Here is a 25,580-nt window from a genome sequence, read left to right as displayed (position 1 = left end):
GTGCTGATGATGACATCACAAACCAACAGTGGTGGTCTTGAAAAGTGAATTTCATTAGTAGCAAAATAGGAAGGCCTGAAATTCCTTTTAAGTGACTTCACATTGCAGCTCTAGGACATAGTATGTCCAGTATTTAGCGAAGTTAATGAGATGTCAAAAAAGGGCAGTTATGATTGTATCTTACGCTTCTCGTATTCATCCTTCCACCTATAATTAGCTCCATGGAGCATCTTTGGGGTTGTCAGTGGAGAGTAACTTTATCCCTACCCAATGGAGTAAAGTCAATGCTCCAATGAACTTTTACACCACAATTCAAGCTACCATGGATAACGCATCAAAAAAGAATACCAGAAACCTTGCTTACAACAGGTAATAGGAAGACCACAGCTAATCATAATATATAAATAAACAAAATGGAAATCAGTCACCAATTTCAAAATTTATGGTTAACACTGTTGGGAGTGATGGTTCATAATGAGAAAAACCAAAACTTTGCATAAAAAGGGGAAATTAGTGCGTCTGCAGCGTGAACATATACTGTAGAAATATAGCTGACAATGCATATCTGGTGGGAAGAATAAGGCTGCATCTGATTGCATAGAAACAATAGCCCAACTTTGACAGCAATAATTTCACAATCAGAATCAGGTTTAATATCACTGACATATTATGAATGCCATGCAATACATAAAAATACTATAAATTACAGTAAGTTACATATATAAAGAGGCAAAAATATACACATCACTAAAAATAGCAAAATATACTCATAAGGCCATTTAAAAAAACTCTGCAATTCACTTCTGGAGAACTTTTGAGATTCAGTTGGTGTAAACCCCGCTGAGGTCTGCATATTCCACATAGAGTATAAAACAATGAAACTGAAATAACTTGCCTTAGTCACTCAGCCTTCTCACTGAAATCAATGCAGAAGCTGTCCATGTGATGTAGGTGGTTTTGAGGATATTCTGCATTGCAACTTCACATACCCCACTGGACTCCATGCAAAGTCCAAAAAGAGAGCACAGCTATCAAAAGCAAAAAATCCTCCATTTTGTAGCAGCTACAATACATGGAATGGACCAACGTTTCTCACAAATCCTGCACTTAGGTGTAATTGATTTATTGCTGTCACATTTACGAAGATACAATGAAAACAGGCTCCCAACCTTTTTTTATGCCGTTGATGTCTACCATTAACTGAGGGGTCCATGGAACCCCTAAATGAAAATGCCATCAAAAGAGATTCCATGCATGAGTACATTGAGTAGTAAGAAGGAAAACAATAACCGAATGTAGAATATAGTATTATAGGCATAGAGAAATAACAGTGCACGTAGACCTTAACAATGAACAAATTCACAAATCAGTTGACTCAATAATACCTACCTGTTTGACCATATTCAAAACCTGAAAAGCTCTCAGCATACTGCATGAAATAAAACAAATTATAAAAGAATGTTTAGAGTTTATCATTTACAAAAAAAGCTATGTAACTGATTTTATTACTCTAAGATTAGAGAAATATCAGATTCACCAGAATAAGATGCACCAAAAACAACTAACAAATTAACATAATCATGTTTATGAATATTTGCCAAGATTAAAATAATTACTAAATGTTTATGAGTCACACAAATCTTTAGAAATTACAACACTGACGAAGTTATGAAATTTGCCCCAGGTTAAGTTCAGTCCATAAATGAAGCAGCTCAAATAATCAGTGGATTACTAAACACTAGTTTATTACCGATCTGTATTAACATCACAGCAGTATGATCCTCTCCAGATGTACTCTCTGGGAGATAATATTGGCCAATCAATGTTCACAATAGATTACTGTATCGGCAGAATAGTGGGGAGGGGTGGTTGGATTCCCTTCATGAAGAACACCTGGGAAAGTCCTTGTTTAACCTGGTGAGGCTCATGTGTGGACAGATCAAGGTAGGGATCTGGAGGCAGGGATTGCAAGATGACTGGAAAGCCTACAATGTTGCAGCCTTTCTCCACCTTCACTGCCATTGTGATGTGTCAGCATCTTCCACTAACTCCACCACTGAGGTCTTGGTTGGATCGCTCGTTGTCTGGAATCTCCCCTTGAACTTACTGCTAAGTGTGACCCTAATGGGAGCTCAGTGCCAGATGGCTAAACACAAGATGGTATCTCCCTGGATATCTCATGAACTCACAATCCTCTGCACCATTTCTCATAGAAGATTCATAGAACAAAGCAAGTCCCTGTTGCACTAAAGGTTTCCTTCAATTTATGTTCCCAGATGCTACCAAGTAACAAAAAGGACTTTTGGAATCAGAAGTGCACAACTGCATTGTGCTGGGTTCAGAAGTCTCCTTTGCTGTCAAAATGTGCAGTTCGTGGTTTGTGTATGGTGAGACTGTATATCATGGGAGGTACTGTAGATCATCTGAATCAATAAATATCACTATATGAAATTATGACTTTGTATTGCAAGTTCCAAGTGATGGAATGCACAATAATTGAACAAATGAGGATGCAGGAGAATGAAGGGAAGAATTCCTGTTACAAGATGAGGTTGAACACCTCTGACCTAAAATCTAAATAAGGGGACAAAGGAAGAGTTATCTAGAATGGACTGGGATAATAGGATAATGGGATAATAATAATAATAATAATAATAATAATAATAATAATAATAATAATAGGGATAAAAGGTCTGTAATGAACAGTAACAGAAATGAAGCAGCTGTTTCACAACATTCAGCTTAAAGTTATCCCAATTTGAAACTGGAATTCCCTGAGATGGATGAAGTCATTCAGAATGATAATTTAAGTTAAAATTTTAATTTGAGGTAGTCCAAAAGAGACGAAGAAAGCTAATTCCTGGAATGTGATGATTCTCCGACCATGAATATTCAAAAAAATTGTTAATCTATGCTGTTTGGAGTTTAATAAAACAACTAAGGGAGTATCAACATGTACAAACAAGCTGGATGAACTCAGCAGGTCAGGCAGCATCCATTGAAATAAGCAGTCAACATTTCGGGCCGAGACCCTTCGTCAGGATTGAAGAAGGAGAGGGCAGAGGCCCTATAAAGAAGGTGGGGGGGGGGAAGGAGAAGGCTGGAGAGTGCCAGGTGAAAAATATTGAGGCATTTTATATTCATACTGTAGCTCAAGAGCAAGAGAATAACTAGGGAGCAGGTAGGACTGATGGATAAAGGAAGGACCATGTGCTTGGAGGTGGAGCTAGAGGCAAGCTCCTAACTGAGTATGTTGCATCAGTGTTCACCAAGGAGAAGAGCATGGAGGATCCGAATATCAGTGTGCTGATTCACTAGGGCATTTTGAGGTAAAGGAGGAGGTGGCGCTGGGCCTCTTAAAGAAACATTAAGGTAGATAGGTTCCCGGGGCCTAATGGGATAGATAGCCTAGATTATTGAGAGCAACAAGATATGAGATTGCTGGGACCTTATCCAATATCCTTGTTCTTCTCAGAGTTAAGTAGCTTTTTCATTATTCAAGTTAGGATAATATTACAAATTATAGAGCAATGAGTCTCACAGCAGATGTATAAAAACTCTTGGAGATGACTTACAAGCATTGGAAAACCATGTCCTAATCACGGACAGTCAGCATGGAATTTTGCAGGGCAAATCATATCTTACCAACTTGATCAACTTTTGAGAGATGGTGACGAAGGTAATTGATGAAGGCAGATCTGTGGATGTTACTTTTAGTGAGGCATTTAACAAGGTCCCTCATGGGAAGCTCATCCAGAAGATTAAGATGCAGAGAAACCAAGGTGAATTGACCGTCTGGACTCAGGATTGGCTTGCCTATAGAAGTCAGAAGGTAGTAGTAGATGCGACTTACTCTGGCGGATCTTCGGCTGTTAATGATGTACGTGGTTAATCAGCTCACAGATGTTATTAAGATTGATTGTGTTGTGGATGTGTAGAAGACTGCCAAAGGATTCAGTAGGATATAGACACTCCTGTGCCTAGTATCCTATTATGGACAATCAACCTATGTATATAAGCTATCTTATATAATTATATTTATTGTATTCTTTATCTTAGTGTGCTTTTTTGGGCTGGATCAGATCCAGAGTAACAATTATTTTGTTCTCTTTGACACTTAAGTGCTGGAAATGGCACTATACGACCTTCAATCTTGAACGTAGATCATTTACAGATATCAGCGCAGAAATGGCAGAGTAGTTTTAATTTAGGTCAAGCAGGAAAGGACAGTGCACTGTATGTGCAAAGGCATATTGGAGTCCAAGTCCATTGCTCCCTTAAAATGGCTACACAGGTTTTTGAAATGGTAAAGAAGACATATAGCATGCTTGCCCTGTAATTAGTTAAGGAATTGAGTTCAAGTGTCAGGAAGTTATGTTGCAGCTTTGTAAAACTCCATTTCGGCTGCATTTGTTTCTGGTCACCCGTTATGAAAAGGATGGCAATACTTTAGAGAGGTTGTAGACCCAATTAGAGGGCATGTGGTTCAATGAGAGGCTAAAAAAACTTGGGTTGTTTCCTCTGGAGTGGTGGAGGCAGAAGGGAGATCTGATAGAGGTTTGTAAGTTCATGTGAGGCAAAGACAATGCAGACAGTCAGTATCGTTTTCCCAAGGTTGAAATATCTAATGCCAGAGGACATGCATTTAAGGTGAGCGCAAGTTCAAATGAGATATGAAGATATGTGTACTTTTTAAACAGATGCACACAGTATTAGATGCCAGAGCTGATAGTGGGGGCAAACACGATAGTAATGTTCAAGAAGCTCTTTACATAGGTGCATGAATATGCAAGAAAAAAGGGTAAAAAGCAAAAATTAGCTTTGTTTGTTACATTTACATTAAAATGTCCAAAAAACACGTTTTGTCACTGATCAACAGTCTCATTGTGCTGGGGGCAGCTCACAAACTACCAGGGGAATCTGAAGATTAAAGCTGGGGTAAAATGAAATGCTTTACCCAAGGGTGATTGATTCAGAACAATAAAGATTAGATCAGCTTTATTTGTCACACGTACGTCAAAACATTGAAACATGTAGTGAAATGCATCAGTTGCATCAAGAGCCAACGCAGCTCAAGAATGTGCCAGATGCAGTCCAGAAGTGTTGGCATGCTCCTGCTGTCGACATCGCAGACTCATACCTCACCCACCTGTTCAAATGTGGGAGGAAACTGGAACACGTGGGGAAAACCCATGCAGCCACGTGGAGAATGTACAAACTCCGCACCAACAGCAGCGGGATTTGAAACCACATCTCCGGCACTGTAATAGCATTTTGCTAGCTCTACGCTACTGTGGCACTCCCCCATCTCCTGACCTCACAGAGATCGTTTGGAAAAGAAACTACATATGAAAAATTAGCAAAATTATAAAGACCCACCTTAAGCAATGAGCTAGCTTTTGAGAAGTTACTTTTAATTGAATCCTGTGAATGATTATCAGCAAACATCCTGTGGAACAAACAATCATGGCATGAGACAAAGCAGTCAACCAGACTTCTACTGGCCATATCAGCTCTTCATTACTGCTTAAGCATTTACAACGGAAATAACATGATCTAATTTCAGAATATCAGAGTACTGTATCAGAAACCATGAGTCAATAATTGGATGCTACAGTAATTTTCAGAACTTGAGACCAAACTTCAAGTGCAGACTGTGCAGCTGAATAGATGAATCAAGAACACTTGAAATTCAACTTTCCCATATGGTGAACTGTAGAGTTTTGACTCCACTACATGCTTGGCTTTTCTTTAACAAATGTTTTGTTTAGAATAAATGGATGTAAATCGGATTGCGATTTGATAAATTTAAATTATGCTGTCTCATTAGATGATCACAATAATATAAGTATGACAGAACTGAACTACTTTGATATTTTTCAGTGACATCTTTGCATATTGTTTCTTCTGCTCTTGGATAGTTACAATAAGTTCTGTCATGATTTATTAAAATTGTCATGATTTGTAACTTCAAAACATTAAAGTAATTCAAAGGAAAACAAAGGAGTCCAAAATGTGAGTTTTAGTTTGTTCTTTACATTAAGTGATGTGAGCACGCATCACGTGGTAGAGTCATGACGTATGCAGTTCATGTATTTCGTACATATAACCATAATGAATTATTTAAATGAACAAAAATGCCTAATCAAATAATATCACTGCTGAACTACTGAAATATGAAAATACACAACAAAAACATCAATGGTGCTCCAGTTCCTGGGAATGAACATCATCATAGTAGCCTGTCCTGGTCAAACAGTATTGATGCCTCACCCAAGAAAGGTCATTGGTATCTTCAGTTCCTCAGGAAGCTAAAGAAATTGGCATAGTACCTTTTGATCATTACCAAGTTTTATCAATCCATCCTATTCACAGACGTCAAAGCGTGGTCTGGCAACTGCTCTGTCTGTGACTGCAAGAAGCTACAGAGAGTTGGAGACACAGCTCACAGAGACCAGCCTCCCCTCCTTAGACTCCGTCTACATGTTTTGCTTCTTTGGGGAAGTATCCAATCCAGCATAATCAAATACTCAAGCCACCCTGGACATTCACTTCTCCCTCCTCCCATTGGCAAAAGATAAAAAAGCCTGAAAGCAAGTACCACCAGGCTCAAGGAGAGCTTCTAACCCACTGCAATGAGTCTATTGAACAGTTCCCTAATATGATAAAAATGGACTTGACCTCACAATCTACCACATTATAACCTTTCAACCTCTTGTCTCCTGCACTGTACTTTCTCAGTAACGGTTGCACTATTCTGCACTCTGTTAGTTTTATCTTGTGCCATCTCAATGTACAAACAGTACACAAGACATGCTTTTCAAATAATAATAATCAATAATAATAATAATAATCGTGTGATAATCAAACTGTAAAACAATGTTGAGACCAGAACTAGGGATATAGTCTCAAGATTCGGAGGAGTAGTTTTAGGATGGAGATGAGGAGAAACTGCTTTACCATGCGAGTGGTGAATCTGTGGAATTCTCTGCCCAATGAAGTGGTGGAGGCTAACTCAGTGAAGATGAAGTTGGATAGATTTTTGTATAGTAGGGGAATTAAGGGTTATGAGGAAAAAGGTGGGTGGAGATGAGTCCATGGCCAGATCAGCCAGGATCTTATTAAATGGCAGAGCAGGCTCGACAGGCCAGATGGGCTACTCCTGCTCCTATTTCTTATGTTCTTATGTACCAATTCTGTTCAATTATACAATACATTTTATAATGCACAAAATCTGTAACTTCAACTAAAGTAAACTCCAATAATCCACAGTCATATCTGCTAATAATCAGAACTTCGGTATCCAGAGCATATGGGTTATGTTTTCAATACTTAGTTTAAACATGCTACACATGGATTCTTTAAATCCCCAAGCTTCAGTTTTCCCATTTCCTTCAAACACCAGGTCCCGCTTCCTATGCCCCTTTTAAATGGACCTATGGCCCTGTTCATATTCTTGCCTAAAAGCAGTTTAAGACTGTATTTCCTGCACCCAGTCCATCCTAAGCAGGATGCTGTTTCCTACACTCCCCTTAATCTTAATTCATTCACTAGAAAATTTATAATACTACAGTGCAACATCATGAAAAGGTTGAATAAAATGTATGTTGGGTACTAACAGGAATGATCTCCTATAGTATGGAAAATTTGTCAGTTCAGCACAACCAACATCCCGAGGAAGCTGGATTATTGAAAATTTTGGTATAATAAATAACAAATCATTCCATTCAATTTGGACACCCTTTCATAGAAAACTGCAATGAGGTATCAGATTTGAGACAATAAATGGCAAAATTCATCAAGCAACTATCATTTTATTTGACAAAAACTGCAATTTATCAACAATTTACACTGGGGAAATATCCTGTCAGCTATATTTACGCACTTTTACATGCTATGAGTACACAAGAATGCAAACAAAATCTTATTATCCAATTGGATCACTTACTCAGCAGCCTGCAGTTCAATCATTTTACTTTTAAGGCCAATAAATTTGACAACTTGAACCCTGGATGACTCCATATCTGGAGTTGCATTATTCTGTTCACCTCCATCTGTGGCTTCCAAAAGTCGATCTTCATTAAATCTGGAATGCAAAACAGACAACAGTTGCTGAATGTAGATTTAAGGACATCATGCTCCTGATAGACAACCTCTTCTATTTGGTTTACTTGTTATAAGTTAACAGGCTCGAATCCTGATCCAAAACTGTGGGTATACCTTTGTCAACTTTGTATATACTAATGGGCACATTAACCCAGCAGGTGTGGCTCAGATTTCAAAGTTCAAAGTAAAATTTATTATCAGAGTGCATACGTGTTACCACATACAACTCTGAGATTGCTTTCCTGTGGGCATACTCAGCAAATCTATAGAATAGTAACTATAAACATGATCAGTGAAAGAGCAAAAAGACAAACTGTGCAAATGCAAATATAAATAAATGGCAATGAATAACAAGACCATGAAATATCAAGATAAAAAGTCATTAACGTGAGATCACTGGCTGTGGAACATCTCTACAGTTGAAAATCTAAATGATTTCAAAATGAAAGCATTGTCCTTTATACTTTAATACAAATACTTAACTGTGGTATCAGGATGTCCTAGATACAAGCTTCATACATGGTACAGGGAATGGCTCTCCTCTATCTGGAGTCAAACTGAATGTAGAAGAAGATAGATACACTTTGCAGCCAAACATCTTCACTTCAATACTTTGCTGCAGGAGTACCTCAATGCAAACATCTTCAATTTCTACATGGGTGACTTTTCTATTCCCATAAAGTAAAAAGTGGGTCTAATTTCAAGTTTTGCATATTTATGTCTATAGATAAGGAAAGATAGCCTAATGCAGCAAGAAAAAGACAATATTCATATCAATGAGGATGAATGGCAATTAACAATTGAGGCAAATCGATAGCATCATCCCAATCATAGAACCTCTAAAAGTCCTTGAGAAACAACTCCATCAATGAGAGTCAATCAAGTCAATGGCATGGCTACCAGAGACCAGGTATTTATTGAAAAATTGTATACTTTTTCCTTTAAAGGCACAAGTGCAGAAAGTGACAATATATCCATTCACATGAATGGGTGCAGAGGCAACAGTGAATAAGATTGATGATTCCACAGACCATGATTAGCACCCTTCATGACTAATGAAGGGTCTCGGCCTGAAATGGCTACAGCTTATTTCTCTCCATAAATAATGCCATAAATAAATAATGCTGAATTCTTCCAGCTTTTTGTCTGCATTTCACCGGCGTCTCACCTCAAATTTATACGATTAGAAAAATTAAACTTGGTGATCCAACATGTTCTAATGCTTGCCAAGCTCCCTACCCAAGCACAATGTGACCCCACCAACTCCAAACTTATCCTCTTCTATAATTAGCAATTGACACTAGACAAAACATTCTTTCAATGCTGACTACTGTTGCTTTCACAAATGGCACACTCTACATTTTGCTGTCATCTGCTTGTTGGGGGTACATTGCCTACCGTTCTTGTATTTGGCAGCCAAAGGCACCTTCCTGCTCTGTGACACTTTCTGCAGGCCGATAGCTTTCTGCAACACTCAGACACACAGCAGCTTGCCTCACATCACTTCACAAAGTATAAACCAGCCACACCGGACTAGGGTTTTACTTTCCTTCGAACAAGATCTCCTCAAACAGCTTTCATAGAGCTTGTTCCATAAACACATAGCACAATTATTCCAGTCAGAACAGATCCTGTAATGCAGCGCATTATTGTGAATACTTCAACTAACTGAAACTCTAACTGGAATTCTTCATTAACTGGTCTTCTCTTGGGAATCCGATGGGAATCATATTCCTTTTTAGGACTACTACAGCTGACAGCCACTGGGTACTTCAGTAGGCAGCATCATTTCAAGACATTTAAAAAATCTATCAATACTCAAAGCCAACAATCTCCAGATGGCAGACTTTGGTCATGAGTGCAGTTCCTTTTTAGGAAAACAGAAGTAGGGACAGCGTGCAGGTCTGTAGGAATGATTAAACTGCCAAAGCCTTACACTCTCCCTCCTGACTATCCTGTTGGTGAATGCACAATCTCTGGAAAATAAAATTGAAAACCAGAGAGCAAGATTTTAGTGCCAGAGGGACATCAGGGACTTCTGGAAAACATGGCTGATACCTGCCATTTTGAACATAATGCTGCAGCCCAAAGGCTTCACCATTCTCCACAAAGACAGGTTACTTCAGTCTTTTGAAGGTAGAGGATGCTTTATAATTAACTCATCATGCTGGATCTATCTCAGTCTTCCTCACCCAACCTGAAACATCTAGCAGTGATGGGAGTTTTCCACTGTCATCCTCGTAGCAGTGTACATTTCACCTCAGGCCAACATTAGCAGCATTGGAAGAACCGAGCACTATAATCAATAGGCACTAAACAATGCACTACACACGAAATGCTGGAGGAACTCAGCAGGCCAGGGGGCATCCATGGAACAAAGTTGACTGTACTCATTTCCGTAGATGCTGCCTGGCCTTCTGAGTTCCTCCAGCATTTTGTGTGTGTTCCTTGGATTTCCAGCATCTGCAGATTTTCTTTTGTTTGTGACTAAACAACACACCCTTCTTTATCATAACGGGAATTTAGCCAGGGAAACATGAGGTCTCTGAACAGCTACCACCAACAAATCACCTGTGGGACCAGAGAAGCCAACACACTTGATCCAATGTTATACCACCATCAAGAACGCCTACTGTGCCATCCCAATCCCACACATTGGAAAGTCCAGTCACCTGGCAGTACTTCTACTCCCAGAGTATAGTCAGACACTAAAGACTGCAGCACCGGTGCTGAGCACCAAGAAGGAATGGTCAAGGGAAGCGAGGAGAACTTACAGGACTGTTTTGGTTGATAAGCAGGACAATATTCAGAGATTCATCTTTGAATCTGAATAAATCCAGCAGAGTTGGCACCAACTTCATTAAGAACTGTATGGATGAGGGTGTGCCTTCAAGAACAAACCAGACATACCCAGACCAGAAGTCATGGATAAACCAGGATATTCATAGTCTGCTGAGGTCTATATCTGTGGCATTCAAGACCAGTGATCTAGAACTATACAAGAAGTCCAGGTACGACCTACAGAAGGCTATTTTAAGAGTGAAAAAACAATTCCAATTGAGGTTAGAGATTGAGTTGGATGCATGGCAGCTCTGGCAGGGTTTGCAGGCCATTTCTTCCTACAAAGCAAAGCCTAATATCATGAATGGCTGTGATGCTTCATACCCAGGGTGAGCTCAGTGCCTATTATGCATGCTTTGAAAAGGAAAATAAAGCTATACCAGTGCAAATCCCTGCAGCATTTCATGATCCTGTGATGTCTATCTCGGAATCTGATGTCAGAACATCTTTCCAAGAGGATGAGCTCTTCCAAAGTGACAGGTCCTAATGGTGAGAGCGTTCAAAGACAGCTTCAATCTCTCACTGCTGCAGTCAGAGCTTCCTACCTGCTTCAAAAGGGCAGACAGACATATCTTATTGATCCCGAGGGAAATTGGGTTTCGTTACAGTCGCAACAACCAAGGGTAGTGTAGAAATATAGCAATATAAAAGCATAAATAATTAAATAATAATAGGTAAATTATGCCAAGTGGAAATAAGTCCGTGACCAGCCTATTGGCTCAGGGTGTCTGACACTCCAAGGGAGGAGTTGTAAAGTTTGATGGCCATAGGCAGGAATGACTTCCTATGACGCTCAGCGTTGCATCTTGGTGGAATAAATCTCTGGCTGAATGTACTCCTGTGCCTAACCAGTACATTATGCAGTGGATGGGAGACGTTGTCCAAGATGGCATGCAACTTGGACAGCATCCTCTTTTCAGACACCACCGTCAGAGAGTCCAGTTCCACCCCCACAACATCACTGGCCTTACGAATGAGTTTGTTGATTCTGTTGGACGACAATCACACCAGCACCCAAGAAGAGCAGGGCAAGCTGCCTCAATGGCTATTGCCCAGGGGCACTCACATGTACAGTGATAAAGCACTTTGAGAGGTTGATCATGGCTAGTGTCAGCCCCTGCCTAAGGAAGGACCTGAACCCACTACAACTTTTCTATCACCACAGTAAACAATAAGGGGATGCAATCTCACTGGCTCTCCACTCAGCCTTGGATCACCTGGACAATAGTAATGCCTATGTCAGACTGCTGTTTATTGATTACAGCTCAGTGCCCAACACAATCATACCCTCAGTTCGAATCAACAATCTCCAAAACCTGGGCCTCTGTACCTCCCTCTGCAACTGGATCTTTAACTTACAAATTGGGAGACCACAGTCTGGGCAGATCAGAAATAACATCTCCTCCTCACTGACAATCAATACTGGCGCACCTCAAGGATGTGTGCTTAGCCCACTTCTCTACTCACTCTGCACCCATGATTGTGTGGCTAGGGACAACTCAAATGTCATTTATAAATTTGCCAAAGACACAACTATTGTTGGCATAATTTCAGATGTTGATGAGTGATGTGTGCTTAGCCCCCTGCACTAGTTGCTTTACACCTGTGTCTGTGTGGGTAAGTACAGCTCCAACACCATATACAAGTTTGCTGATGACATCACTGTTGTGTGCTGTTCAAAGATGGGGATGTATCAGTTCACCGGAGACTGAAACTTTGGCTGAGTGGTGTAATGACAAGAACCTCTCACTCAATGTCAATAAGACCAAGGAACTGATTGCAAACCAGAATACTCATCAGAAGATCAGAGACGGAGAGGGTCAGTACTTTTAAATTCCATGGTGTCACCATCTCAGAGGACCTGTCCCGAACACATCATATAAATATAATTGCAAAGAAAGCACAACAGCATCTCTACTTCCTCAGGAGTCTGCAGAGATTCAGCATTTCATCAAGGACAGTGGCAAACTTCTATAGATGTGTGGTGGAAGGTGTGTTGACTGACTGCATTAGAGCCTGGTTTAGGAACACCAATGCCTTTGAGCAGAAAGTCCTTCAAAAGGTAGTGGATTTGGCCCAATACATCGCTGATAAAGCCCACCTAACCACTGAGTACATCTACATGAAATGTTACTGTAGAGAAGCAGACTGCTGAAGGACTTTGGCCCGAAACATCGGCTGTACTCTTTTCCATAGATGCCGCCTGTCCTGCTGAGTTCCTCCAGCATTTTGTGTGTGTTGCTGCCATCGGGTAGAAGGACCACATGCCTCAGGACTTGTACCACCAGGGTCAAGAACAGTTACTACCCCTGAACCATCAGGCTCTTGAAGAGAGTAACTACACTCATTCTATTTCTGGCGTTCCCACAACCGATGGTCTCACTTTAAGGACTTTTTATCTTGTTATTTCATGCTCCTTCATTTCATATTATTCTATACCATTAAATATTTCTGTTTATTATATTTGCATTTGGACAGTTTGTTAACCACTGATATTGTTTACAGTTACTGTTCTATGTGGAAGAGAAGAAGCTGTTTTTGAATAATTGAGTGTGGGTCTATAAATATTTATTGGCATCTTAATGGTATAATTTATTCAACTAGAATAATATTTTTGTTAAGAACATTTTATTAAAAATTGACAATTCTACTGAAGAACATTTTTTAAAAATTTGATGGTTAAAGTTTCAATATTTAGCGCTTACGTTTTTGCTTACATTTGCAAAATGTGTGCTGTATCAAAATTCCATATTATGATCAAGTTATACCATCCCATTGCTAACAAGGTTTCAGCATTATAGACGAATATATCAATGCCACATATTCCCTTAGTATCCAGATGACCCTGACAATTGAAAGCACATAATTATAATTAGGTAAATTGATATTTTATTCACTGGCTGTACCTAACACACAATACTTAACAAATGAGCAGTGTGGAAAAGAAGTAGATTCCTAACCGGATGTATAGAACTGGAAAATGACATTAAATTTCATTGTGACAGGATAAAATGACTGGAATCAATCGGAAATATACAGTTTGCCGTACTGGCTAGAACACCACCAGTTGTCCTGTGCCTGTTCTGAAATGCCTATCTTGAATTAGGAATAGTCAGCATGGCTTTGTGAAAGGCAGGTAGTGTCTTACGAGCCTGATTGAAGGTAGAGCCGTAGATGTAGTGTATATGGATTTTAGCAAGGCATTTGACAAGGTAACCCATGCAAGGCTTATTGAGAAAGTAAGGAGGCATGGGATCCAAGGGGACATTGCTTTGTGGATCCAGAACTGGCTTGACCACAGAAGGCAAAGTGTGGTTATAGACAGGTCATATTCTGCATAGAGGCCAGTGACCAGTGGTGTGCCTCAGGGATCTGTTCTGGGACCCCTACTCTTCATGATTTTTTATAAGTGATCTGGATGAAGAAGTGGAGGGATGGATTAGTAAGTTTGCTGATGACACAAAGGTTGGAAGTGTTGTGGATAGTGTGGAGGGCTGTCAGAGCTTACAGCAGGACATTGATAAGATGCAAAACTGGGCTGAGAATTGGCAGTAGGAGTTCAACCCACATAAGTGTGAGGTGGTTCATTTTGGTAGGTCAAATATGATGGTAGAATATAGTATTAATGATCAGAGGATCAGAGGGATCTTGAGGTCCAAATCCAGAGGACACTCAAAGCTGCTGTGCAGGTTGACTCTGTGGTTAAGAAAGCATACGGTGCATTGGCCTTCAACAACCATGGGATTGAAATTAGGAGCCGAGAGGTAATGTTGCAGCTATATAGGACCCTGGTCAGGCCCCACTTGGAGAACTGTGCTCAGTCCTGGTTGCCTCACTACAGGAAGGATATGGAAGCCATAGAAAGGATGCAGAGGAGATTTACAAGGATGTTGCCTAGATTGGGGAGCATGCCTTATGAGAATAGGTTGAGTGAATTCAGCCTTTTTTCCTTGGATCAAAGGAGGATGAGAGGTGACCTGATAGAGGTGTATAAGATGATGAGAGGCATTGGTTGTGCGGATAGTTGGTATGTTTTTCCCAGGGTTGTAATGGCTAGCACGAGAGGGCACAGCTTTTAGCTGCTTGAAAGTAGGTATAGAGGAGATGTCAGGGGTAAGTTTTTTTTTTACACAGAGAATGCTGAGTGTGTGGAATGGGTTGCTGGCGATGGTGGTGGAGGCGGATATGATATGGCCTTTTAAAAGACTCCTGAACACATACATGGAGCTCAGAAAAATAGAGGGCTATGGGTAACCCTCGGTAATTTCCAAGGTAAGGACACGTTCGGCACAGCTTTGTGGGCTGAATGGCCTGTATTGTGCTGTAGATTTTCTATGTTTCTATGTAACAGTATGGCCTTTTTAATCCCCATGTTGATATCACGGTCCTACATGTTTTAACTCAATATTCCTAATCCTCTCCCATCTCTCCAAGGTTTACTATTGTCTAATACTGGCATTTCCCATTGTTGACTTTCATCCTTGCCAGAACTGGTACATTGACTCTTGGGCAAAACCAGTGTTCACAAAACACCAGCTGCAAACTGATGAAAGAACTTGACCATGTTCAGCAAATTCTCCAGTTCATGAGTTTCAGGGTCACAGTAAAGATTCATACCATGGTTCAAAGGCAAACTAATTTCTATTAAATAACATTAGGGATAATTTGCATTCTTTTGCCACAAGGTAAAAAAAACAAGAGGGACCATAATTCTGTACCTGGAACATCTTATGATTCTCAATTCCCACTTAATAAAGCATCATAAAATGTCTCAAAATATTGGTAAACTATTGAACTTTAAAAATGGTATTTACCTGCTTCACAGTATCAGACGGTCCACTGGTGCTTTGAAATTGTTTCAATGGGAACAAACTACTGCTGTATATTTTACTGAATATGTCTGGAAATGTTCCAAGAATTGTGAAAGAAGATTCATCTGGTCCATCCTTTTGGGAAAAGTAATCCAAAATTTAATACACTTAATTTAAGATTTCTTTAGTGAAATTTCAATCTGCTCCAGCATGAACTGGGTTATAATGTGAACAGATACCATAACATGAACTAAATCCACAGTTTTGCAATTAAAATAGAAACTTCTGTTGGATTTCATTCAAATTCTTATCACTCAAAAGTAATCTCCTGATGCACCAGAATTAAGGACACTAATTGCAAGTGATTGCTGTGGAAAGGGAACTTGGGGACAATGTGTCATCAAAACAAGATCATTGTTAAAGGAAGCCATTCAGATTATTATCGACATTAATCTTGCATGCATTCCTCCTCAGCAAGTTTGCAAGGTTGACGTTACATTATTTGTGATGAAAGTACAATTTGAAGTAATGGTCTAACTTCCTTAAGGAAGGAGCCTTGACCATGTGAAGTACATCAGAAACTGGACTGTGCACACAAGCAATTTCAAAAAATAGGAAAGTGTTGGCCAGAAAATCATTTGCAACAAATTCCAAGTTGGTTGGCAGGCATGAAACAATAAATTTCTTTTGTCTGAACATTTTTTTAAAATTGTAAATATTTAAAATGTACAAAACAGAAGCAGAAAACTGTGGAATGGCACTGAATTATCATAGCTTTCACTGTGACATAATATGAGTTATCAGAATAGATGGGAGAGAGTTGGGTTTGACCCACATGTGATTTCCATGTGAATTTCTAATATTCAGTCTATATGACTAGAGTGTAGAGTTCTGTTGGAAAAAGAATTTCATGTTGCTTTCTCCCCTATTATTATAAAAATCATGCAATTTCTACAAGTCTCTTAAGAACTGAGGACATGCTAGAGAGTAGTCAGGCACTGAGCACCATCAGAGAAGTTGCATGGGATTCTCATGAGTCTGCGTACAAATATTCATAACCACCACCATCCCTAAAAGCCAATGAAACCCGTCGTTACTACCAATGTAATTCATCCTATTCTGGTGTTCAATGGTGTTCCATGAATATGGCAGTGTAGTATGTGTTGTGACGCATGGGAGTTAGCCTACCATTTCTAGGGTTCTAGGTACTACATTGCCAAGATATGAAAGAAACATCCATGGACAAAACATAATTTTTGACAACTTCTGTCTTTACTCTTAAATCCTAAAGAGAAACACAGTTGAATTATCCATATATTGGAAGATATATTATTGTGATGCATTAGTAATCTTTGTTACTACCAACAGGAGCTAATAACAAGGCTGAGATATTCCAATAAGGCAATTAATAAAATAGGTGAAATACTGGCAGATAATTTAGTGGATGTTTCTGGTTACAAGAGATAAAGTTGTAAAGGATAATTTGATGGCATAGTCCTAGTGGAATCTCTCAGCTTTTGGAAAATAGGAATTAGTAGAACCAGCAGACAATTTGGCCTTGAGCTGCTGTGTCATTTATCATGATAATAGCTGACCTTTATTTCAGTTTCAATTTCCTGTACTTTTGTTTTATCCACATTTTCAATAATATTCTGAAATCTATTGCTCTCTTTGTGCTTGAACTCAGTGTCTGACTGAAAAGGTATCAGAGAGTTACTCTCAAAATTCATAAAATTACAAAGGGAAAAAACATTCAATAAAATTCTATTCATTCATCCTAGAATTATAGAATTTGGATTGCACCAAGAACATAACTGCATTGGAAAGGGAGCACTGTTAATGACATCAGTTCTATGGTTCTTTATTAAAGTAAGCAAATAAATAGCTATTAATTTATCCCTGCAGAGTTTGTTGTCCATTGATCCTGTTTACAGTTACTGTTTTATAGATTTGCTAAGTATGATCGCAGAAAAAGGACCTCAGGGTCCTCTGTGGTGATATGTATGTATTTTGATAATAAATTTAGCCTTGAACATTGAGCAAGTATTCAAAGAGAAAGTAACTTGATGGAAAATTCACTTTTTTCCATTCCACTGACAACCTCTTTCCCCACTAGTTCATCCTCAAAACTAGTGCAAATCAGTAGACTGAGAAGAACATGAAGCCACTATTTACTGAATGCCTTCAGAGACACAGCGCATTAGCCCTCGCTAACAGCGTCTTGACTCAGTAGTGAGAAAAGCACTTCTCTCAAACTCTGTACGTCTAGAGTCAGTACGATTTGGGTCCCACCAGACCGGGAAGTTGGGATGTCTCGACCACTGGAACCCGACCTGAGTGAATGCTGTGTAAATACTGCCCCAATGCGCCCTCACCTGCACCCCCCTCATCTCTATATGTATGGACGGGCCATGGCCCCACCTCGCCAATCACAGCAGGCAGATAAACTCCCATTCAGTCCTGGACTAACACAACATCCTAACCAGCTAATTGATCAAAGTCTCATTCAATGAGGGTAACATTCCCTAATACAGTACTGTAATGGTACTTAAAACCCTAATAAATAATTTGTCTTGGCTGTGGATATCCACCCCGCTCAGACCACAAGCATTAATTGTGGATAATCTCTTTGCATCACAACAAAGCTTAATCTCCGCAGCATCCATAATCAAGTACACTAAGCACTTTCTCAGACATTAGTTTAAACACAAGCTTGAACACACAAATCACTTAATCAATTCTTACAGCAAATCAACAGTACTCTGTTGAGAGAATCAAACACAATGAAACCCCTTTTTACTGGGCATCTCTAGAGACGCAGTTTGTTAACTTTCTCAAACTCTGAACATCTAGGGAGGATGTGACTTGGGTTCCACCAGACTGGGGAGTTGGGAGGTTCTGACCACCTGAAGCCCAGTCTGTGTGAATACCATGTAAATAGTGCCTCCATACAAATAGCTGTCAGCAAGAAGTAACTGCATACAATTATAAAGAGAGTATATTTATTAATTCCAGCAAGAACTGCATACAATTATAAAGAGAGTATACTTATTAATTCCAGCTTTATCGAACAGTTAGTAGGAAGAAGAAAAAAAAACAAATAAAAGGGGCCCATTACAGTTAACACTGTCCAAACGTGCACAAAAGTTCATCTTGAAGTTGCCTTTAACTCATGTACTGGACTCACAGTCTGAACGAAAGCACATACCACCTTCAGAATGTCACTCAAAATCCATCTTGAACAAGGGGGCTCCCCCCCTGGGAATATTGGTCCTTCCTCCTTGAAGCCATTCATCTGCACAAAGCACCTTGCGCAACTGGGACGGCTTCCTCACCCATCTTCCCTCCCATCTTCTCCCAGCTCCCACCAAAAAAATCTCGACCCATACCAGTATCTGTCAAAAAAAGCCTCTCTGCACAGCATTCTCTGGCACTTTTTCCCAATTCCACCATCCCGATTGGCTGACTCAACATTCCTAAGTTGAACAACATAGCCCCTTACCTTTAGATCAAACCCAAACATGCTAAAAGCAGAACAGACTGCTCTTACAGAACTGCTAAAATGAGATACTTTCAGCATAGCAGTAAAAATTATAACCAGGGTGTTAAAATCATAACCAGAATACAAAAGTGGTAGGGGGGATGGGAAGGAGGATAGCTAGATGTTGATTGGTGAAGCCAGGTGGGTGGGAAACATAAAGGGCTGGAGAGGAAGAAATCTGATAGGAAAGAAAATAGGACCACAGGTGAAAGAAAAGGAGACGGCCAAGGGGAAAGGGGATTGGCAGGTGAGAAGAGTTAAGAGGCCAGAGCTGAGTGGGGAATAGAAGAAGAGAGGAGGGGGAGGGATTTTTTTTAAACTGGAAGGAAAAATTGATATTTATGCCATCAGGTTGGAGGCTTTCTAGACAGAATAAAATGTGTTGCTCCTCTATCCTGAGGGTGGCCTCATCTTGGCACAAGAGAAGGCCACGCACCAACATGTTGGTGTGGGAATCAGAATTAAAATGCTTGGACATTGGGAAGGTTTTTCCATTATCACCCTCTGCCTCATACCATCAAGCCTATTCTGTATCCAGCAGCAAAAAATCTCCATGAGTATCCTGCGCACAAGTGGCTGCTAGCAAGTGTCCCATCTTCCAGCTTCCCCGCCTTTAGTAGCTTGAGTGCCCGTTCCTCCCATTCAGCACTGTGCCCAGAACTAGCAGCAGTCGGATCCTGCAAATCTCTGTCGTTTAGGAAAAACCCAAGAAAGCTCTCAGAGTAACAATCAGCTGAAACTGACCTGAAAGTACATGCTTGGGCACTTCTCGACATTGATGAAAATTCAGTTGCATAAATTCAGAGAGTACTTGTGCTGGAGTGCTGAGCTCCAGGGAGTAAAGCTAGAGCTCGTCAGTGTTGGGTGTAGATCAAATTCACAACCCCCATCTTTATCTACCTCAGCAATTGGTACCGGCTGAAATTTGATTTGGTGGATGACATTCTCGAACCCATATATCAACGTTAGCAGCCAAAATATTACAGGCTAAATGTTCAGCATTTACAGTCTGAAGCCCCCCAGGAGTAGTTGTTGAATCTCTTGGTATCATCCTTTCTGGGTCAGCAATATATGAAAATCACATAGTATTTCTTGCCAATTACTTTAAACCTATGACTTCTGGTTACCTACATTCTAGTCTACGTAAATAGTTTGCCAAACTTTCCGTCATAGCCCTAATCATTTTGAACAGGTCCATGACATTTTATCTTCTACATCTTGTCCTGAGAATGATTCTAGCCTCTGTATCTCACCAAGATGCAAGAAGGTAGAAAGTTATGCATAAAATCTTCCTGCTATTCAGGCAAGTCTTGGTACCTTCATATCATATGAGAAAACTGAACGATTAAGTAGTAAATCTTAGAAACCTGAATAACTTTGATGGTGTTATTCCAGCCCATAGCAAGGATTAACTTTGGTTCAGTGGGGTTCAAAAAGAACAGTTGTGAGACCTGTATATCTTCTTCATTGCTTTCTATAACTGGAGGTAAGCTTCTAACTTTCTCTCCTGTATATAACTCCCAACTTATTAATGAGCCTGCATTTAAAGAGAATGACAAATGCATTAGATGAAATGAAAAACACACAGTCCTTATCACTGATAAAAGGCACTTAGTTTTGTTGGTCCTACATAAATCCTACTACATAAGATGCTTCTCCACAATCATCATTTACCAAGTTTAGTTGTCTTCAAGAACAATGTAACTCCATTATTGAAGGAAAATGACACAAAACATTTCCAGAGAGTTTTGAACAGAGAGATCCCTTTCAAGGATGGAGGGTCAAACATGAGTTTTCCAAACTTGAAATTGATAATGATAACTCTAACAGAAAATGAATAAGCTCGTGCATTTAGCCAGGTACAGATATCAATTATAACCGATGTTTCAATGACAAATTCTGCAACCTTCTTCAGGGATGATTCCTGAGCTCACCTAGTCCAGTGGTATTTATAACCCCATCATCTGTCCCTCCTGATTGGTTAGTGCTCATTCCCCCACTTTGTTTACAATCAAACTACAGTTCTTACTTAGACTGAGAGCTCTGCCTTTGTTAACACTCTGTTCCTCTATTTTATTTCAATGCCCTCTTTTACCAGTAGTTTTGTGGCGCCGAAGCCAGTATTGTGGCCATTGCGAATGCAGTGATCTCCCTGGGGAAATAAGACGATTATACATGACATTCCTGTAGAATGGCTACAAGGCGAAGGAAATCAAGGAAATCACCCTTAAAAAGACTGATGGAAAAACAAGGAAACCTAACAACAAGGAGGAACCTGTCGCTAACATCCGCCTTCCCTAAATTTCCACGGTTTCTGGAAGGATTGCCGGGAACCCGAAGAAATAGCAGATTAAGACATCATAGGGTGGGTTCACTCAGGAACAAGGACTAAACTGTGACCTGTGTGATTCCCCATTGGATGGAAATCAGATCAACACTGATGTGAACACTCAAGCATAAGGCTGTCATGGGCATCTGTGCAGCCTGAAATGGGCAATGTGAGCTGCGGTTTCATATTTTCCCATTTTTTCATGATGGACTACACAAGAAATACCATAGAAGAACATAATGCTATGTGCTTCAGATTCTATTAATTAAGACATGAAGGTTTGAGTTCCATTTAACATCATTCTGAGCAAAAGTATGCAATATGCCAATAACAACACTAGGCATGCCTGAAGCCAAAAACTTGTCATATACTGTATACTAATGAGGATTGAAAGCCTAAGTTCCCAGTACAAGTTTGTGATTTCACCCGAAAATCACACAATTTATTTCAGGAGAAATCTATTTTTGAATGTTTGCTGCATTAAAAGAAGCACCACTTGATCCATTTTCCAGGCGTCCGCGTGCGTTCACGCTCACAAATGATCTAAGAGTGATTCACCGTCAATTGCCCCTGTGATCAGATGGATTCCATGTTCATCCACCGCTGCTGCTGTCACCTCTATGGCACGACCGTGAGGATGTGCAATTTGATAGAACTGTTTCCCGCCTAGCAGTTTCCAGACCTGCAGAAAATCCAAATGTGCATTCCTGTTGTTACTGAAAGCTTGAGCAAATACCTTTTGCAAAAAAGCACAACAAAGTATCATTGGTGATATTTGCAGGCTGGATTTCAATATTTTTTATTATATCTTTATTAATTTTAAGCAAACATAAGAGAAACATAGATACAGAGAGGTTGAGAATACATAATTAATAGGTTAAAGTATAAATACAAATAGATGATAATCCATATATAATAACCTCCCAAACTCATAGTAATTACCAAAAAAGGAGTAAATAAGAAAAAAAAAACCCTCCCAAAAAAACCTAACCAACATGGGCCATTGCATTATGTCAAATATACACAGCAACGTCAATAACTCCACACCTCCATCCAAATAATTAAGGATAATAAAAGTAAGGTTTAGGAATAGTCAATTTAGCTCATATGAAAATGCTGCATAAATGGTCTCCAAGTTTCTTCAAATTTAATTGAAGGGTCAAAAACAACACTTCTAAGTTTTTTCTAAACTCAAACAAGAAATAGTTTGAGAAAACCACTGAAATATGGTTGTAGGATTAATTTCTTTTCAATTCAATAGGATAGATCTTCTAGCCATTAATGTAACAAATGCAATCATCCGCCAAGCTGAGGGGGATAAACAACTATCATCCACCACTGGTAAACCAAAAATTGCAGTAATAGGATGCGGTTGCAATTTAATATTCAGAACTTTTGAAATAATACCGAAAATATCTTTCAAATAATTTTGCAAGCAGGGGCAAGACCAAAACATGTGGGTCAATGAAGCAACTTCAGAATGACATCTGTCACAGGTTGGATTAACATAAGAATAAAATTGAGCCAGTTTATCCTTGGACATGTGAGCCCTATGTACAACCTTAAATTGTATTAAGGCATGTTTAGCACAAATAGAAGAAGAACTGACTAATTGTAAAATTTTCTCCCACTGCTCAGTGGGTATAAGACAATGAAGTTCTTTCTCCCATTCCTTCTTAATTTTTCCTGATACATCTGGCTGTATTTTCATGATCATATTATAAATGATGGCTACTAAACCCTTCTGGCAAGGATTCAGAGCTAAAAATTTTTCCGTAATGTCCATTGGACATAATTTCTGAAAAAACCGTAACATGCTATTCAAGAAATTTCTAACTTGCAAGTATCTAAAAAAAATCAGTTTTAGGCAAATTATATTTATTAGATAGCTGTTCAAAGGACATAAAACTATTGTCTAAAAAAAGATCATGAAAGCATGTTATACCTTTTGTTTTCCATAATACAAAGGCTTGATCCATAAAACAGGGCCGAAAAAAAAAAGTTTGATATAATAGGGCTTGATAAGATAAACTTACTCAAGCCAAAGAATTTACAAAATTGAAACCATATTCGTAATGTATGTTTAACTATAGGATTGGTTATTTATTTATTCAATTTAAATAAAGCAAAAGAAAGCAAAGATCCTAAAATAAAAAAACAATGAGAAGTCTTGTACAGATTTACATTCCAAATTTACCCATTATGGGCAAGATACCATAATCGATTCTTGTGTCCAAAATATTAAATATCGAGTATTAACTGCCCAATAGTAAAATTTCAGGTTTGGCAAAGCCAAACCACCCTCCTTCTTAGGCTTCTGTAAATATTTTTTACTTAATCTAGGATTTTTATTCTGCCACACATACGAGGATATTTTGGAGTCAATAATATCAAAAAAAGATTTAGGAATGAAAATTGGTAATGCTTGGAATAAATATAAAAATTTGGGTAATACTATCATCTTAATAGCATTAATTCTACCAACCAATGACAAAGATAATGGGGACGGATTTCAATATTTAAGAGAAATTTGGATGGGTATAATACAGGTGACCTGGGTTCAATTCCCGCTGCTGCCTGTTAGGAGCTTGTATGTTCTCTCTGTGATCACATGGGTTTCCTCCCACAGTCCAAAGGCCCTCTGGTTAGTAGGTTAATTGGTCATTGTACATTGTCCCATGATTAGGCTCAGATTAAATTTCAGTATGCTGGGTAGCATGGTTAAAATGACAGGAAAGGCCTATTCCATGCTGTGCCTCAATCAATAGATAGTTTGGCATGGGCTAGATGGGCCAAAGGGCCTGTCTTCTGTGCTGTAATGTCTATGATTCCATGATTTTGAAGCAATAAAATCCATTGCAACAAACACTGCAGTTGTCATATTCAATTGTATACATTTCACTTTGTTATCCTATATTGAAAGGAAGAATATAGATGGGAATAAAACTATCAGGCATTTGCTGTTCTCTCATCCTAGTATTTTTGTTCATGTATTCTCTATTCAAATATAATTACATTGAAAGACAAGTGGAAATGCTCCTTTGTTGTTCTAGGACTGGTGACACTGAAAATTTGTATCTTTCTGTCACACTCACATACATGATAAAAAAAAACACACATGGTTAAATAAACTCTACTTGGAGAGTAGTCACTCCCTTTTATTCCAACTGAATATCTGAATGCCTTCTAGACATGCTGCGACAGAAGATGGGATCTCTCCTATTACACAAAAGTTTAGTGCTGAGGAGTAGATGAGCCCCAGCCATTAGTAAGAATTGAGTTGGTCCATATCAAGCTCTCCAACTCCTCACTCACAGGTCAAGTCAGATAATCTCTTAAGCATCTCTGTGTGCAGACTCATCAGCTGTTGATTGCAAGCTACCCAGCACTATCTTTACCCTTGTACCTGCAAGTAGAAATTTGTGTGCAGCTCCCGCTGCAGAGAGCTGACGTATAAGCTACCCTTTCCTCCAGATATCACTGTAGCTTATGTCTTCCTAGTCACCCATGATGTTTGACTAAGCCTCTAAACTCTCCATTATTGTCTATGAAGTGTCTGGATCTGAACTCGTTGTGCAACCTTCAGATAATTGAATCTTTCTGAACAGAAAACTCTAGGGTTAGGATGTATTAATGATGTATGTGAAATGAGGAAGCCATATGTATATGGTCAAAGTGAGGGAAAAGACATTGATGAGATGCATATATTTAAATCATGCAAAGATCATATCCTGGCAAAATGGTGGAGAAACAAATAAGTAGGATGCTGAAAAGAGAATCCTATATGAGACTAACTTCATCTTCAATGAACTCTACTCCCCTACAACTCACGGATTTTGTGGTCACCTTCACCATAGTAGCCAGCACATGCTACTCAAAGCAACAGAGCCAGTGACTACTTTGAGAACCACTTTCCATCTGCCATTACACTGCAACTGACTGCACCCTTCTC

The 25,580-nt window shown here is 39.3% G+C and overlaps 1 protein-coding gene across 1 annotated transcript in view; it reads right to left on the bottom strand.

The window, feature by feature from the left end:
• The window catches only part of LOC132403322 (WD repeat-containing protein 64-like), a 129,568-nt gene that overhangs the window by 39,650 nt on the left and 64,338 nt on the right, over window positions 1-25,580 (bottom strand). Inside the window, exons 12-19 of the mRNA XM_059986773.1 lie at window positions 22,165-22,364; window positions 19,815-19,986; window positions 17,354-17,452; window positions 15,762-15,893; window positions 13,665-13,792; window positions 7,949-8,086; window positions 5,380-5,449; window positions 1,390-1,429 (exon numbers count right to left, since the gene is read on the bottom strand). Coding sequence (XP_059842756.1) covers window positions 1,390-1,429; window positions 5,380-5,449; window positions 7,949-8,086; window positions 13,665-13,792; window positions 15,762-15,893; window positions 17,354-17,452; window positions 19,815-19,986; window positions 22,165-22,364 — 979 coding nt within the window. The remainder of the gene's footprint in view (window positions 1-1,389; window positions 1,430-5,379; window positions 5,450-7,948; window positions 8,087-13,664; window positions 13,793-15,761; window positions 15,894-17,353; window positions 17,453-19,814; window positions 19,987-22,164; window positions 22,365-25,580) is intronic.

The sequence above is a fragment of the Hypanus sabinus genome, chromosome 12 (genome assembly GCF_030144855.1).
Source record: "Hypanus sabinus isolate sHypSab1 chromosome 12, sHypSab1.hap1, whole genome shotgun sequence".
Taxonomy (NCBI): domain Eukaryota; kingdom Metazoa; phylum Chordata; class Chondrichthyes; order Myliobatiformes; family Dasyatidae; genus Hypanus; species Hypanus sabinus.
Note: the sequence above shows the minus strand (reverse complement) of the source record. Positions and strands in the feature narration are given on the sequence as shown.